Source organism: Drosophila persimilis, unplaced genomic scaffold (assembly GCF_003286085.1).
Source record: "Drosophila persimilis strain 14011-0111.01,24,50 unplaced genomic scaffold, DperRS2 tig00000431-arrow-pilon, whole genome shotgun sequence".
NCBI lineage: Eukaryota > Metazoa > Arthropoda > Insecta > Diptera > Drosophilidae > Drosophila > Drosophila persimilis.
Window position 1 is genome coordinate 405,153 of NW_020825312.1, and position 16,130 is coordinate 421,282.

The 16,130-nt window shown below is 42.5% G+C and overlaps 3 protein-coding genes across 5 annotated transcripts; 2 read left to right on the top strand and 1 right to left on the bottom strand.

The window, feature by feature from the left end:
• Window positions 1-116: 116 nt before the first annotated feature.
• On the bottom strand, window positions 117-5,953 carry LOC6595870 (LHFPL tetraspan subfamily member 3 protein). Its single transcript, XM_026989887.1, has 6 exons — window positions 5,751-5,953; window positions 1,565-1,753; window positions 1,337-1,470; window positions 1,143-1,269; window positions 768-1,010; window positions 117-692 (listed from the first exon to the last, which is right to left on the bottom strand). Exons 2-6 carry the CDS (start codon window positions 1,704-1,706, stop codon window positions 541-543), a joined length of 798 nt encoding a protein of 265 aa, XP_026845688.1. The 5' UTR covers window positions 1,707-1,753; window positions 5,751-5,953; the 3' UTR covers window positions 117-540.
• A 996-nt stretch (window positions 5,954-6,949) lies between these two features.
• LOC6595869 (adenine phosphoribosyltransferase) lies at window positions 6,950-7,847 on the top strand. Its single transcript, XM_002021378.2, has 3 exons — window positions 6,950-7,073; window positions 7,199-7,436; window positions 7,498-7,847. Exons 1-3 carry the CDS (start codon window positions 6,982-6,984, stop codon window positions 7,711-7,713), a joined length of 546 nt encoding a protein of 181 aa, XP_002021414.1. The 5' UTR covers window positions 6,950-6,981; the 3' UTR covers window positions 7,714-7,847.
• A 979-nt stretch (window positions 7,848-8,826) lies between these two features.
• Window positions 8,827-14,432, top strand: LOC6595868 (carbohydrate sulfotransferase 11). 3 transcript variants are annotated; one of them, XM_026989876.1, is made up of 8 exons: window positions 8,827-8,843; window positions 9,876-10,229; window positions 12,910-13,057; window positions 13,184-13,250; window positions 13,322-13,466; window positions 13,563-13,718; window positions 13,794-14,134; window positions 14,197-14,432. In XM_026989876.1, exons 2-8 carry the CDS (start codon window positions 10,086-10,088, stop codon window positions 14,291-14,293), a joined length of 1,098 nt encoding a protein of 365 aa, XP_026845677.1. In that variant the 5' UTR covers window positions 8,827-8,843; window positions 9,876-10,085; the 3' UTR covers window positions 14,294-14,432. The 3 variants fall into 3 exon arrangements, with proteins under 3 accessions (XP_026845677.1, XP_026845678.1, XP_026845676.1); XM_026989877.1 differs by lacking the exon at window positions 8,827-8,843 and adding an exon at window positions 12,395-12,619 and having other exon boundaries at window positions 9,019-10,229; XM_026989875.1 differs by lacking the exon at window positions 8,827-8,843 and having other exon boundaries at window positions 9,540-10,229.
• Window positions 14,433-16,130: the final 1,698 nt, after the last annotated feature.

Consider the following 16,130-nt stretch of genomic DNA (forward strand, 5'->3'; position numbering starts at 1 on the left):
AGCCAGGGCATAATTTGATTTTTGTTTGCCCAAAAGCGGCTGACCTTGATGCTGATGATGATGATGGCATAATTGAGGCTGCCATTGTGGTCGAAATGAAAATCGGTCTGTACTGCTTTATGTTTAATATTTGTACATCTTTTATTGTTTATGGGTATATAATTTACAGGCAGAGAATTTGCTTTTCTGCATTTTCTTAGTCAAAGTTTACATTTAGGCACAAGCTATACAAAGGTGTTAAATTAATCGGAGCTTACAACTAAAGATTGGCATTCAGTCGGGCAGAGGCACTCAAAAAAAATTACACACTCTATTCATTCAGATACTCACACACGAGGAAGAGAGTCAGAGGGGCAAGCACAAGGCAGAGAAACAAACCCACAATTCAAATTCAAAACGAAACGGTTGCAAGCTTTCAACCGCTACATAACCGCTAAGCTAAGCTTTTAACCAAAGCGAAACATTTCCAGGTGGTTGTACGTGCTAAGCATGGTAGCTGTCTTGACTGATTCGTTGGGATTCGAAAAAATAATCGGATCCTCAGTGATAGCGGGAAAACTGCGATATGCTGTCCTCATTTGGCGGCGCCACCAACAAAATGGGCTGCAGATTCAGACCCGTAATATGAGGATTGGACTTCCGGGACCCTGCCAAACTAATGGCATCCGTGAGATAGGCATTGTTGATTTCACCTAGAAGAAACAAAAAGGTATATAATAGATTAGGTGCTGACACTTCTATCAAAAGCAATGTAATTCCCGACCTACCTTTGTATAGCGAAGTCTGATAGAGGGGATCCGGCTGAAGACGCACGTGCCGCGTGGCCAAGATGAATGCCAGAGTGGCCAACACGACACCGTCCACGCAGCCGATTATGGCAAGGGGATAAGCCCAACGAATTCCGCAGAGGCCCAGCTCGAATCGATTCGCTTCCGGGCCGCAGATCTTGCGGAAATCATCTGAATTCCAGCCAAAGGGAAAAGCAGCACAGGCCACAATCATGCACAGAGCTAGAACCAACAAAAGCAAAGACATGATAGAGACATCAGAATGTACAATACAGAAATGTGTCTGACAACAGAACGTGCCCTTTGCGATTTGGGGTTGGGAGATAGGTTGGGGAAGGTAAGCGTAAGCCGCACCTGATATTATCTGCATCCATCCGCAAATATGAAAAACACGCGTCGACTTCATAAACAGCAAACAGACTAAGAAAAAGATGGTTAGCAAGGCAAGCCCAATGGCGCCCATCATGAAGAATGTGGCCAACTATGAAGAAAAAATAGAAAGAGTCGTATATTATTTGTTTTCCAGCTGCGACGGCCAGTCCACTCACCTGAAACGAGAAGGTTGGCACCGCCAATACGTTCTCCCAGCGGCGGCGACAATTGTCAAAGATCTCATCGCGCTGACACTGCTGCCACAGACCCAGCCGGCCAGCCCCGTCATTGTCCGGATCCCCAATCCATTCTGCAACAGAAAGACAAACGGGAGAGATGGAGAGAGTTGCTGAATTATTGGCCAGAGCCTGGCAGATTTATTGTTTGCAGAAGGCCCCCCTCACCTGGCGTCACAAATGCCACAATGCCAATGATGGCATAGCAGATGGTAAAGATGGCCCAGAGCACTCCAATCGCCTTCGAGTTGCGTATGTACTTGGAGGCGTACAGATGTGTGGTGTCCACGTACTCGATCTTTGTGCCCATTTTGCAAAGTCGACTGAGGAGCCTCTTTGTTTGTTTGATTACTGTGTCTGTGAATGGAGTTAAGTATGGTTAAATGTTGGGAGTCTGACTTCAGGTTAATAACGATGTTGGAAGAGGAAACCAAAGCAACCAGAGCAGCCACAACAATTGCGTTTTTGTCGGTCATAAATCGGTTTTTAAGCTTATTAAATTGCCCAGCTTTCGGTTTGATGACCTCGCTCCCAGTAATGGGCTTACGTCTGGTATCTAGGGCTTGTAATTGGGAGCCATGCATCTCCGTCTATGATGCAAGAAGAGGATGCTTTGATGATGATCCATCACCCATACCCTTTCTCTATGCAACTACTGCAATACCACATCTGTCATAGCCACTCAAAAGCATTTTCAAATCATTAAACATGCTTTTTATGAAATTTTCCCCTTCACTTCAATCAAAAGACAGCTCCAAAAAAAAAAACACACATTCGCATTTGCCAATTCAGCTGCGGACAACAAAAATCGTAAAAAAAAGATAGAGATACAGCTTGGGGCTACGTTTTTGGTTTTACTCTCTCAACGGCCAAGTGGCTTATGTAAATCAAGCAGATAATTATTAAAAGCCATTAGCTTTCCACGGTTGCCTCACATCTGCCACTTATTCTATGTCACAGGGAGAGAGAGAGCGTCAGAGATCAGCGAAAGACATTATGCAAAATATTGCTGAACGAGTCTGCGGCAATCCGTCTTGAGGGTCTAATTTTAGCCATGATTCATGGCTCTAGCTGGCCAACAGCCACAATCGAGCCAAGCTGCCTATCAATAATAAACGTGTTTCGCTTTCAGTCAAATCAGATTTGTCTGAGAGAAAATGTGGCCGACTAAAATGCATTTTCATTAGCTTTGTCTCTCAGCGTTCCCAGCCCCAAACTCCCATTGCGTATGCTTAATTTATTACACTTCTTTTCATGAGGGAACTGTGGAAATTATAACACAAAAGACTGTGAGAAACAAGCGCTCTCTTGGTGTTGGTCAAGATTAGTTCATTAAAGTGAATTAAAACCCAAGCAAACAAAGAGAATGAGACTCAATTATGGTTTGAGTTTGACTACGAGTCCGATTCCGAGTCCGAGTCCAAGGCAAAGCTTAATCGATTAGCATTATAATACTAATAAGAAAAGAGAGAGTCGATCCAGAACAAACACAACCCAGTAACATAAAGAAACTCCCCGAGTGGCACGTGATAAATAAAGTCAATGATGGTTTTGTTGGAAAATCGTGTCCGTGAGTCACATGAAAAGCGAGGCGAGACGGGTCGAGCCTCTGGAAAACTATAGTGGACCAGTGGGGTGTTTGGAGCCAGAGCCAGACGCAGACGCACACCCAGACACGGACGCAGACACGGACGCAGACGGAGTCGGAGTCTCTGTCACAAATGCAGACAAACCGCAGACGAATAATAATTTCCTTTATTTCTGTTCGAATTTTCTGTGGTGTAATTTGTAAGTGCATTCATTCGATGCGACTTCAGATGGGTTTTGGGTGTACATAACTTTTTCCATGGGATCGATCGTGACCAAAAAGAAAGTGACCAGCAAAAAGCCTTCGAGTGGAAGTACCAAAGCAGCAACGAAACTCTGCTATGACGAAGCACATATATGGGCAAGACTTGGGTTACATCCGCTCACCGGCCGGCGGCGACTTCAGCTTCAGCTTCAGCTGCGGCTTCGGCTTCGAGTTTCACTTACAGCCAAGAAATACAGGAAAGAAATATACGTACAGAAAAATCAAAGTTAAATTAACAGAAATAACAGAGGGGCCAGTACTCGAATTTGAGCGCTGGCACAGCATTTAATGAAATTTCAGAAGCCAAAAATTGGAATAAGGTCAGTTGGGTAATGCCGCTGGCGGTTGTTACCTTAAACGTGGCTAAAAGCTAAGTGAAATATGCCACTGCGAGTGCAATTGCATTGGCGAAAATTGCCTTGAACGACGGGCTTTCTTTTTGCAACAGCCAACATTGGTCATTCAATCTCCACCCGAGTCTGAGACTGAGACCGAGATGACTTTCTACTTTGTCAAACATTAATCTCACATTAGGCACAGGCACACGGGTGAGGGTGAGGGTGAGGTGAGGTGAGTGGACCCATGTCTGTGGCGGCACGGCACCCCTCACCCCAATTGGCCACGCACTGACAATTAATTTTCACATTTTCACAGCTTTTCCCTCCTTTGCTCAGCTAATTATGTCTAAGCGGAGGAAAAAGTATTCATTGTTCCGCATACCGCTTCGGGGGGAGTCTACATTTTTGTTTGCTTTTTTTGGCCGAGTCTTGTAACTGGCTTGTTATAGCCGCATCGTATGTGTTTATGGGGCTGGTTTTGGCCATCAAAGTGGAACCTAAAACAAGTGGAAGACTGCCAATGGCTTGATTAACACGCTCATACTCGCAGAAGTTGCTCGGGGAAAAAAGGAAAAAAGAAAAAAAGAAAAAACAAATATTGTCCGTTGCTAAATTTGAGGCACCAAAACAGAAAACACCCAACCAGAAACTGGTTCCAAACATTTCAGAATTATGCGGAAATGGCTTATAAACATGGCTATTGTGTTCGGCCAGAATGTTGTTGCGGTAACATTTTTGTTTTTATTTGGAATTTTTTCGCTTTTGCCCATTTCTTTTGGTTCCCCTTTTGCATACTACATATACATATAATATCTTGAATGGAAAGACGATTTCTTTTTCAATAGGGAGAACGGATCGCATCGGATCGTATCGGAGTGCGAAGGAGTGAACGGAGGGAGAGTTGAAGAACCGGAGAACCGGCAAATGTTATTTTGCAGTCAGTTATTCAATACATTGACAGCATTTACAGCTGCCAACCCATTAGCCATCCATCCAAATGTGGGCTTGGAGAATCTTCAGGTTTGTTTTCTCCACTCTCGAGTGCCAGAGTCGCGTCCAATCAGGTCCGCTCACTCATTCATTCCCGTCCGTCTGTCCCAGGTCTGTCTGTGTGCTGAGGTATGTGTCTCTATTTTTTGTGCTGTTTTATTAGATCACGATTTTGATGTTGGCAAACATTCGCGCATACCAAAAGCCAACACAGAGCGTAGGCTATCCAGGAGAAAAAAAACTAAAAAACTACAATGGGGGTCCAGGTCCATACATAATAGTAACTCACACCGAGAGATTCTTCACTCGGCTTTTTGCCCACCGGAGACAGGGGCGCACTTGGGGCCAAGGTGCATTAGGGTTCTGGTGCTCTTGGGGAATCTTACAAAAACTTGAACTCCCAAGTATTCTGCTAATCCTCATTTAGATCATTTTTAAGAATTGTATCCCTTCTTCTATTCTATTTCAAAATATGTATTTTGAGAGTTTTCTAAAACATTTATTGGCAAAGTTTTAGCTATTCTTCAAGCCCCTCTTTCTCTCTTTCTTTCTACGGGTATTATTTGCAGCGCCCTATTTCGGTGCCCTTCAGAGCGAAGGCCGCCGCCACTGCGCCGATGCAGAAGCCTCAACGGAGATGTACGTTGCCTCAAATAACAAACAAAAAAAAACACAACAAAAACTGTGCCTCTTTCTGGTTTTTCACGTTACTTGAGCGCGCGCGCGCGGTTTCTGCCGCAGTCGCTGCTGCTGCTGTTGCACTTTCAATACGCATGGCTTCCACAAGGCATATGCATACATGTATACATTTATATGTGTGTATGTGTGTGATAGTTTGTGTGCGAATGTGAATGTTGCAGTTGCAGTTGCAGTTGCACCTCTGCAATATTGTTGCTGTGCCTAATGTTGTATTTTTTTTTAAGGTTTTCACGTTTTTATGTTGGATGAACTTTGTTGCAGCAGTTATTGTTGCTTTCTGCGGCATGGCTGTATGGTTGCCATGGCTATTGTACATTTTTTATGTTGCTCTGATATGTATATGTATGTATGCTTTTGTTGCAGAATGTTAAAATGGCAAAAAGGGGCGCAGTGCAGTTTGTCGGCACCTTTGGCTGACATTTACTTTTGCCGTTAAGTTTGAACTTAATTCGAGATTCGCACAACATTTGCTTACAGTGCTCGAGAACAGGTTTCGCCTGGACAGCGGTTGATTTGTATCACGGCTTATATACTATATGGTTGTGAGTATTATAATTTGTTGCTATTGTTTGGCGTTTCTATTTGCATTAATTGAGTAAAAAAAAAATAAAACTCGCGAGTGAGCTGAATTTATTTTTAGGGAGAGATAGATCCGCTTCTTCTGGTGGAACCCGCTTAAAGAACCGTCGCGTTCAGCGCTTGAAATACGTGTGAGACGGTTTTCGTTGCTGGTCGGGCTTGGCATTGGGGTACAAAGCTACACACAGGTATAACTGAGGCATACCTGAGTATATCTGTGAGTTTTTGAGTAAGAGAGAGAGTGCTAAAGAGAGTGCAAGATCGTGGCTGCCTCTGGATAAGTGCAGCGAAAATTGTTGGCATTTCTTTTCAATTATTTTGTTGATGATAAAATGCAGCGAATGATTATTTTTCCCTCGAAGAATTATTGAAATTTCTCCTGCTATCGGTGAGATAGAGAAAAGAGAGAGATATAGAGAGAGATGCAAGAGAAATACCTGGTGAGGGACGGGACTGTTTGCTACCTGCAGGATGTTGACGAATTCCTTTGAATACTTTCTTTGTACAAGGAAATGGCAGGCAAACAATTGGCCTGGGAATATCTGATAGTGTTTGTACAAGTCGTGACAAGATACGATCAATAGAAAAATGAGAGAAAGGGCAGGTAAAATACCCATTTTCATATAAAGTATGTAAACATAACAACATTAAATTAAATGTTTCTTCAACATAAATATCAATTATAAGAAAACACAACTTATTCACTCCTCATTCGAGTTCAACTAAAATTTAAATTCAAATTTTGATTTCAAGTAAAATTCAAATCACCCGCCAACTTGTATTCGTCGCACAGTTTTCTACCATCTCTAGCTTATCGATTAGCAGCTCATCAGCTGTTCATCGTTTAACCCATTGTCGACCGTTGGATATTCAAATGCACACACGAATATTGTATGACTTTTTAGCGGAGTTCATGTAAAAGTAATCGTTTTTTATATTGAAGAGGAAGGTTAGGATAGATCTACAAGAATCATTTACGAACAGTACTATTTTCCGGGCAGTACTATTGTCAAGTTGTTCCCCTGTTTGAAAAGAGGGGGATTAAGTAGGTTAACAATTTTACAACAACAATACAAATAAATAAATCTTAAAAATTTTCCTTATTAACAATTAAAACACCAAGGAATATGAGCCAAATCAGTGCGGAAGACAAACTGGACTATGTGAAGTCCAAGATTGGCGAATATCCTAACTTTCCCAAAGAGGGGATACTATTTCGGTGGGTTGGAGGTTATCAGACAATCAAGGTTTGCCAGCGACAGTGTGATTATTATCTTTATGGACTGCTAAAGTCTTATCGCTTCATTAACATGTGTCGTACTCTTCTTCCGTCTATCCCATCAGCGACATATTCGGCGCCCTGACTGATCCCAAGGCCTGTGTCTACCTCAGGGATTTGCTGGTGCAGTACATCAGGCAGAGCCAGCCTGAGGTGGAAGTCATCGTGGGACTGGACTCACGGGGCTTCCTCTTCAACCTGCTGCTGGCCACCGAACTGGGCGTGGGGTGTGCGCCCATACGCAAAAAGGGAAAGCTGGCCGGCGAGGTCGTCTCCGTTGAGTATCAACTAGAATACGGTAGCGTGAGTAGCCTCATATGATTATATATATTTCCTGAGTATACGAGAACAATTCCCTTCATAGGACACCTTTGAGCTGCAGCGTACGGCTATCCAGCCTGGCCAGAAAGTCGTCATTGTGGATGATCTGCTAGCCACAGGTGGTTCCCTGCTAGCCGCCTCCGAGCTGGTTCGTAAAGTGGGTGGCGTTGTGCTAGAAAGCCTGGTGGTGATGGAACTGGTCGGCCTCGACGGCCGCAAGAAGCTGGACTGCAAAGTACACTCCCTGATCAAGTACTGAGGGTTAATGCCGGCCTTCCATAATTGCATTTACTTACCTCAAAGCGGTCCTGTTCAACTAGCAATATTTTTACCAACATTTAACTGTTTAGTGAGAGTGAAATATATAGTAAAATATTTTTGTATCGAATGGAATCGTCTGAGCGTGTTCTATTTAAGGATAAAGGTCATTTCCGTATTGTTATGCCTTGTATTATAGAGATTACAATGATATTGAACAGATGTTTGCAACGCAACGAAGAAAGCATATCCGCCCACATAAAATAGATCTAAATAAGGCTCAGAATCAAATGTCTGGCGACTCTAGCTATTCATCTCTCTTATTTATTCCGCTTCTAAGTTTTAACACTTTGAAAAGATCAGCTAAATCGTATGCAATAACCGATAACTTTTGAAACCACCCACGCCATCCTGCTGTTGCTCCAATGCAAGAGAAAGAAACCCTTGCATTTCACTCTCTCTCACTGCGCATTTCACTCTCCCTGCGTGCTGTTAAGAATGCGACTTTTTCTCTCTCCGATAAACAAATCAAATGGCCAAACAACCAACCCAACCACCCCCGGCAGGGTTTGTCCCGCCACCCTGGCGGGGAGACAACTACAACAACCGTAAATAAACAAATATGCAGGAAAGTTATCCAGCCGAAGAACAAATACCCTGGGAGTTCAACGACCACCATTGTCAGTTTATGATGTACCCTAACTACCCCAAAAAAAACGATTTGACAACCTTTTTATTATCAGATGGAGCTCCAAATCTCAAAATGATTTATGTAGATAGATAGATAGTTAGCTAGATAGATAGATAGGTAGATAGAGTTTATCCTCTCTACTCGGTCGCACGCGAATCCTTTTCTGCTTCGCAAAACTATGCTCCAAGCCATCATACCCTCTGATGGGAGGTAGGGTGGACAACATAAAAAGCCGAGCTCAAGGAATCGCATGCGCTGGCAGAGACGCGGCAGCATGAAACTGAAACTGCCACGTTCTCGTTGATAGAGAGTAGAGTGCAGGGTGCAGAGAGGGCATGCCTGCCTGGGCCTCTGCTCATTTCGTATTTTGTATTTTTCGCATTTGATTTCATTCGTGAAATGTGCGTCGTTCGGTGATGACGGGCGACGGCTTGTGTTTGGTGACTTTTCCCCCCGTTACAATCACACCACCCCCTACCCCTCCCCCATCAGCTATATTTTTTGTTTGGTGAAACCATAAGAGAAAGAGTGAGAGAAATAAGAGAAAATGAGAGAGGAGGAATATATCACGGCACGCTTTGCAAATTGATATTGATTGCGCGCTTTTCTTCAATTGGCAAACAATTGAATAATAAAAAAAACTAACAAAATGTTGCCCTCCATTGTGGTTGTTGTTGCGGGGGAGAGACAACGAGCGAGAGAGTGTTGTACGGGAGAGGTGAAGAAAGAGCAAAGGCAAAGGCAAAGGCAAAAGGCACAAATGCAAAAGCAAAGCAATGGACAACACGTTACGTATACGCCTCTTACGCCCCGCATTTAGCATTTTGTTTGCCAACTTTTGGTCTCTTTTGTGTGTTTGAGTGTTAGAGTGTGTGTGGAAGAGTGTGAGACTGTGTGCGTGAGAGTGCCTTTAATGAATTTAAAATAAATAAATTAGAAAAAGACAAAAACAATAATAAAAGGCCCTGAACATCGACAATTGAAATGTGTTTGGCGAGAAACCCCTCCAGAGTATCACACCCTGCCTCCCCGTCACTTAGTCCCCTCTCTGGTTGCACTCTTTTTTGGGCACTTCCCCTCCATCTACGAAAGAGAATGGAGTTGTTTAGGAAATGGAGTAGAAAATCAATAAAATAAGTATTGTTTGTTGTTTCCGGACTTGCATTTCAAAAAAAAAAAACAATGAAAGAGGAAAACAAACCCCCACCGACAGAAACCAAGAGAAAAGCGTACAATTGTTTGGCCTGAAATATCAAGCCCATTGCAGTGACACAATTTGGCCCGAAAGGCACTCGACCATAAAACAGAATTGTCATCAGACTGTCAGACACACACACCGCCGGATTCCATTGCTGAATGATCTATTTACTCTTCGGCTCTGTTCCTCTCCCACTTTTTGTTGTTGCTTTTTTTGATACTTTTTTTAAAGAACATTTAGCACAGAAAAACTAAATTTAGCTTTCGCTTAGCAGCCATGAGCAACATTTACAAATATTGTCGCCAACTGCAGGCCAAATTTGCGGTCGCGTAGCCCCCGGAAATGTCTCATGAATATCAATAATAGATATATAGTGTATACTATATATATCCAAGAAAACCAATCAACCAACCAAAGAACAACCAACAAAAAGAAGAAACGATCCAAAAGAAATCAGTTCCTATGCAGCTACATTCGAGTTTAAATGAAATTGAGCAAGAGCCTGGCAAATTGTCGCACCATCCGGCGATATTTGCTCATCTTTACGGCCGTCTCGTTGCTGCTACTGCCCCTCTCTCTGGTCTACCTGGTGTGGAACGAGCAGCTGCAGAAAATACGTGGATTCGAGGTGAGTGGCGCAGTGGGTCAGAGAGTGAGTGTGTGGGTTGCCAGAACCACTCCAGTATCCAATTCGGTAGAGAATATATTGTAGTTCTGTAGCCCTTTGAGTGGCCAGCAAACATGTGCCCTTGCTTTTAGCTATAGATTGTAGACATATATATGTATATATATATAGCAGCTTGTAGAGAATGCCTGCCCTGCCCTGCCCTGCCCAGCACGCCTGCCTTTTACCCTTCATATCGCCTGACTACAAACCAATTGCAGGCAAATCGATTGCCCCAAGTGTCCGTGTCAGTGAAACGGAGAAAACCAGAAATAGAAACCATCTGAAATTGTTTAAATATTACTATATTTATGAAAGATAAGTCCACTATCTCTGTACAATCATCCGGATTCTATAAACAATTTGTTGTGTGAAGGGCATTAGCATTATCCCAATCGGTATAATCTCTATAAATACTATTCGTACATGAGAGGCGAATGAAAATGAACCAAATATTTGAAATTGAAAGCATTTTGTTATTGTTTATTTATCAAAGTTGTTAGCAATTTTAGCATTGTTCTGCCTTTCACACTTCGTTGCACGACTGCGATCTTTGAACAGCTTATACATACGACTAGTTAGATCCGAGAGCATTTGTTAGACCGCCTGATTAGGTGCAAATTAAGTTGAAATTAGCTGGGGGATTTCGCTAGCTTTATCGCCTATTTGTGCTTGAAATTGAACAAACGCTGAACAAAGCGGGAGTATTCTAATAGCGCAACAATTAAGAGCACAAGCCTGCAACTTTCTTGGCCTATAACCACATAAGCTGGCCCGGACCGCCTCCGGGCACGCCCTCTGGCCAACCCTTTCCCCCCCTTTTGCCAAGGGGGTTCGGGTTAATCCGCTTTGCCGTCATTTGCAATGCGTTGCGTGGTCGCCGGAGACTTGGAGGCGACCGTGCCCGGCCTTGGCCAAATGGTTGGCAAAAGGAAGAAGAAAAAAACATTTGCTTAAATTACACTTAATTACTTGCGGCATCATAAAAAAGTCATCAATGCTGGCTGCCTGGCTAGCTGTCCCATGAAAATCGATCCGGAGGGACTGCTACTAGGATTGCCACTAGGACTGCTACTGGTACTAATACTCGCTCTGCTGGTGGGATACCACAATCAATAAACGCTTTCCCACTGCTAATTTGCATAACATTACCCAAATGACAAATGACAAATGCTTAGGCAGTCCCGAAAAAAGAGCAAAGTTTACAGAACACGCATACGGCTTACGGCATACGGCATGCAGCGCGATGTATGCTCTAGTTTATTCGAAGCTTTTGTTTTGCCCGGCATACTCGTACACGCATAATTAAGCACAGCATTCCACAAAACACCCACGCGCACACACACACACACACACACACGCTGATAAGGCAGTAGATACGCCTCCCCTAAAATTCCAACCCCATCGCAAATTACCAACCCATTTCCGCACAGTATACGTCATGCACATAGCGCCACTTTAGATGGGGATGAGAAGGAATTTGAAGGATTTTTTTACAAGCCGATGGTGGGATACTCTTTTGCCTCAATCCCTACGAAAATGTGCTAAGTATATTTAATAGAAGTTGCCATTTTCGAGCACTCAAGCTCTTTTTAATCTGCCAATATATGTATGTAGTATTCCATAATAATCATTATTCCAAAAGCGTTCCTCATACACCAATCTAGATAGACCCTACATACATATATAACCAAGAGATTTATATGTTTCCCACCCCTCTGCCGAGAACAAATGTACCCCAACCCCCCAGGCAGAGTAGAGTAGATGTAACTAAAGAGTTTGCTCCCGCGTACGCGAGTAAAATGCAAAGTGGCTGCCATGACTGTCTGACAGCTTGTCCAGTGGCTTCCCAGTCCCATGGCCGCAGTGCCACTTGATTCATGTGGCGATCTCTAGATGAAAGTTGACACTGCTGTCTGGTAGTTTTAATTGAGATTGCTGGCCGCCGAGTGGGCGACTGCGACTGCGACTCTCTGCGACCTTGACAGTGCTTGGCCATTAGAAACGCTTTTATAATACGCATACGCCATGTCATCTCTAAGCTCTTAACCTAGAAAAATACAGACAGCCACCACATGAAACACTTTTACTAAATACAAAGAAAACCCAAACTGCCACTGCTTTTCTAGGCCTTTAATGTGCAACAGCAGCAGCAGCAGCCGCCACATCAGCAGCAGCAGCAACAACAGCAGCATCAGCAGCAACAGCAACAGCAGCGGCAGCGGCAGCAACAACAGCAGTCGCAGGGGCAAACATTTCGATATCCGGTGCTGCTGCTGAACAAGAACAAGAACAAGGATCTGACCGTGGTGGCAACGGGCAAGACAAAGAACAAGTGGCGCTATGTTGATAAAGTAAATATGTAACCAGAACAAACACACACAGACACACACTCAAACACTCAAGCACACCCACCCACAACCGCACAAACAGGGAAAAAGTATAACTAATGATGTAACCGGAGAAAAATTCTAAAAAAAACCAAAAATAGAGTCGATTCTTTCGTGGTTGTACTATAATATATATTGGCAGGCCTTTTGGGTTCGGCATTCGATTCGCATACCCCATAACCATAGCCATAACCATACTATATCTTATGGCTGCCATTAAGTTTCATTATTTCTGAATTTGTTTATCCGAACAGGACATCAATCAGACACGCCTGCCCCTCATTCCCGAGTATGCCGTGCAGACGCTTACGCCGCAGGAAATGCTTCAGGTGGAGCAGCGAATGGATCAGCGGAGGGAGCGACTGAAGGACAAGTGCTCGGCCTATGGCCTGGATGTGTTAGGTGGGTCATGGGGCCACAGCCACAGAGAGAGATAGATAAATAGAGAGAGGGAGAGAGGGAGAGAGAAAGAGAGGAAGAGTGAGAGTGTGAGAACGAACTTCTCCTTCACATCAATCTTATTTACAGGTCACGACTCGTGGCACACCCCAAACACATGGGAGTTTTTGGTCAACAAAAAGTATCACATTATATGGTGCGTATACAAATTACACATCACATCACATTCACAGGAACTCCTCCACTAAAGCCACGAATTTTGTGTAGGTGCAATGTGTTTAAGGCTGCCTCCTCATCGTGGATGTTCAACTTCAATGTTCTGGCCGGTTACTCACCCAGTTATTTGCGCAAAACCAAAAAGATTCTCCTGAATCTGGCCAGAGAACGCTATCCGCGAGTGACCCTCGACGAGGTGAGTGCGGAAATGGAACGGAAACTTGCATCATACATTTTTTTTTTATATATGTATGTACATACCTCGTATGACACTTTTGCTTTTCATTTGCAGCTGCGCGAGGCGCAGAATGATTCGCTAACCTTTATCATTGCACGCAATCCCTTTGAGAGGCTGTTGAGCGCTTATCGCGATAAGATGGTGTTCGCCCTGCCCTATTCCTTCCATGACAAGCTGGGCCGCAGCATTGTGCGCAATTATCGCAAGAAGGTAAGAAGGGAATCAAAGACTGACGGAACACCCCCTGAACTATTGTCCTGATCTATCATCTATTATTCCTGACAGCCTTCCCTGGTGGCCCGAGCGCCCAACACCAAGTATCCTTCGTTTCCGGAGTTTGTCAACTGGCTGCTCGACCAGGTGAAGCGGGGCAGCTTCATTGACATGCACTTTGTGGCGGCCACGTCGTTCTGCACACCCTGTCTGATTCGTTTCGACATGATACTGAAGTTCGAGTCGCTCACAGAGGATCAATTATATCTAATCGAAAAGACTGGCCTGAAAAGGGTGATAGCGCCCGTGTGGCGCAACATGGGCAAAGGTGGCCGCAAGACGCACGAACTCCAGCAGCAGTTCTATGCCCAGCTCACAAGGCACGAAATGCTGGAGCTATACGAGTATTACAAGTGAGTGGGACAATCTAATACCCCTTTTGATAGTGCTCTAACAGTCTTTGTTCTATTCCAAGATATGATTTCGAGCTGTTTGACTACGATATCCAGGAGTATCTACAGGTAGCCAGACCAGACGAATCATCCGGCAGTCCAACGGCCACAAAGAATTAACCCAGCTCTAAATTCGTAGAATTTGCTAACGGAATGAATTAGTTCAACGAAAATACATATTAGCCGTCACAGTACGTAATTGCAAATGTTGATAATACTGAATGAATACAATAATAAACTTAAATATATTTAAACGAAACGTTTTTCCCGTCTATCGTTTTTTGGGCTGCTATCGATAAGCGCGCTAACATTATATCGAACAAATATACAATGAGTCCCATTCCATACACAAATGTTGCTTATTCCATGCACACATACCCTGGGGGAAATGGATGTTATAGAGTTGTGAATACGTTTGTCTTCCAAGGCTCAGGATCGAGATAAATATATACAAGATACTAATAATACACATAAATAAGTCAAAAACATATCAATTTGAGAAAAGGTCTTAATAAATTGCGTTTGATCTACATATAAAATTAACGAAATAGGGTGCACAAATGCTATACACCCATCATGTCTTCAAATACTAGCAACATTGCGACTGTTTTTTTGTTGAACTATTTTGTTTAAACCTTGTTTTAGTCAAAATGCAATAAAAGCAAGGACTAAAAACTAACCAATTGTGTAGAAAATAGTAATATTCGACGGAATATCAAAAACGAGGAATATGTAAAATAGAACTTGAATTCATCAGTATATTTATGGTATATTTTTAAAATGAGATGGTATGTTTCAGTATATTCCTGATGGTCGTTATCGATAAGTCCGCGGTCACTACTGCACTGCAGTGTTGCCAGATTTTGAGCGTCAAATTAAGCTAGATTTCACAAAAACACAAGCTAAAACAAGCTAAAAATTGAAAAAAAAGGCCAAAAAATAAAAAAAAAACACATAGATATACACATTTCTAATTGTGTTATTATTTTATCCAACTCGCTATTACTCGAATCGGTATATTTATCGCTGGAACGTATTAAATTTAAATATTTCTCCGGTAATTGGCAGTTGTGGCCACATATGCCATGACGGCGCAATCCATATCTGTAAAATTCAAAAGAATTATAGTCGTGTTCATCAGACAATTAAATATTACTAAAACAAACCTTATATTTAATATTGAGTTTAAGGATTTAACAGTCATTTTGTTCCTAAGCTTGGTCTTAACGATATTTATTTGACCGATTACACGTTCAATGGCAGGATTTGACCACGGTAGACTTAAAATTTCAATGGCAAATAAAGCGATTTCTTCAAGAGGTTTGTTTTTGCCAGCATCTTTATAAGTCAGTACTTCTGACCAAAGCTTAATAGTGTCATCTGTACTTTGCCAAGGGACTAAGTGAATTTTGCCATATTGGGCAAGAATTCCATCTATATTGCTATAGTTGAAGTGTTCCAATATGGAAATGAGATCATTAGGATTTCTATTATGTTATGTTAGTACATTGTCTGCTGCAAAAACTTGCAGTTTTTCCAATGTCTCAAAATTATCTGGAAGTCTGAAATTAAACAGCAGATTATTACTTAGTTTTAATATGAAATCCTATTGAAGCTTACCTTTCTCTGTGTTGGATAATAAGCTCCTTTATAAAATCCTTGCACCTCAATTTTACACAATTACACATTTCACGCGATCGCCAAGTTTCTGTGTAGTAGTGACCGAAACTTTTTAACGAAAATATACCATAAATGAATTCTAAAATACCATGATAATGTACAACAAATATACTTTTTGTTCGATTTGCCTAAAAATATATGTAGGATATAAACAGGCAAACATAAACAGAGTGAAATTAAAAAAGGCTAGATTTAAGGCTATAAGAATTTTCATAATTTTTCAAGCTTTTCCGTTTTCAAATAAGCTAGATCTAGCCTTAAATAGGCTAAAATGGCA

Excerpts from the sequence above, each read along its gene's own strand:
- LOC6595869 (XM_002021378.2), top strand. The coding sequence starts at position 6,982 with ATGAGCCAAATCAGTGCGGAAGACAAACTGGACTATGTGAAGTCCAAG. Across the intron at positions 7,074-7,198 it reads AAAGAGGGGATACTATTTCG|CGACATATTCGGCGCCCTGA; the intron begins GTGGGTTGGAGG and ends CTATCCCATCAG. Across the intron at positions 7,437-7,497 it reads ATCAACTAGAATACGGTAGC|GACACCTTTGAGCTGCAGCG; the intron begins GTGAGTAGCCTC and ends TTCCCTTCATAG.
- LOC6595870 (XM_026989887.1), bottom strand. The coding sequence starts at position 1,706 with ATGGGCACAAAGATCGAGTACGTGGACACCACACATCTGTACGCCTCC. Across the intron at positions 1,270-1,336 it reads TGCCAACCTTCTCGTTTCAG|TTGGCCACATTCTTCATGAT; the intron begins GTGAGTGGACTG and ends TTTTCTTCATAG. Across the intron at positions 693-767 it reads TCAGACTTCGCTATACAAAG|GTGAAATCAACAATGCCTAT; the intron begins GTAGGTCGGGAA and ends TGTTTCTTCTAG.
- LOC6595868 (XM_026989877.1), top strand. The coding sequence starts at position 10,086 with ATGAAATTGAGCAAGAGCCTGGCAAATTGTCGCACCATCCGGCGATAT. Across the intron at positions 13,467-13,562 it reads CGCGAGTGACCCTCGACGAG|CTGCGCGAGGCGCAGAATGA; the intron begins GTGAGTGCGGAA and ends TTTCATTTGCAG. Across the intron at positions 13,719-13,793 it reads TGCGCAATTATCGCAAGAAG|CCTTCCCTGGTGGCCCGAGC; the intron begins GTAAGAAGGGAA and ends TATTCCTGACAG.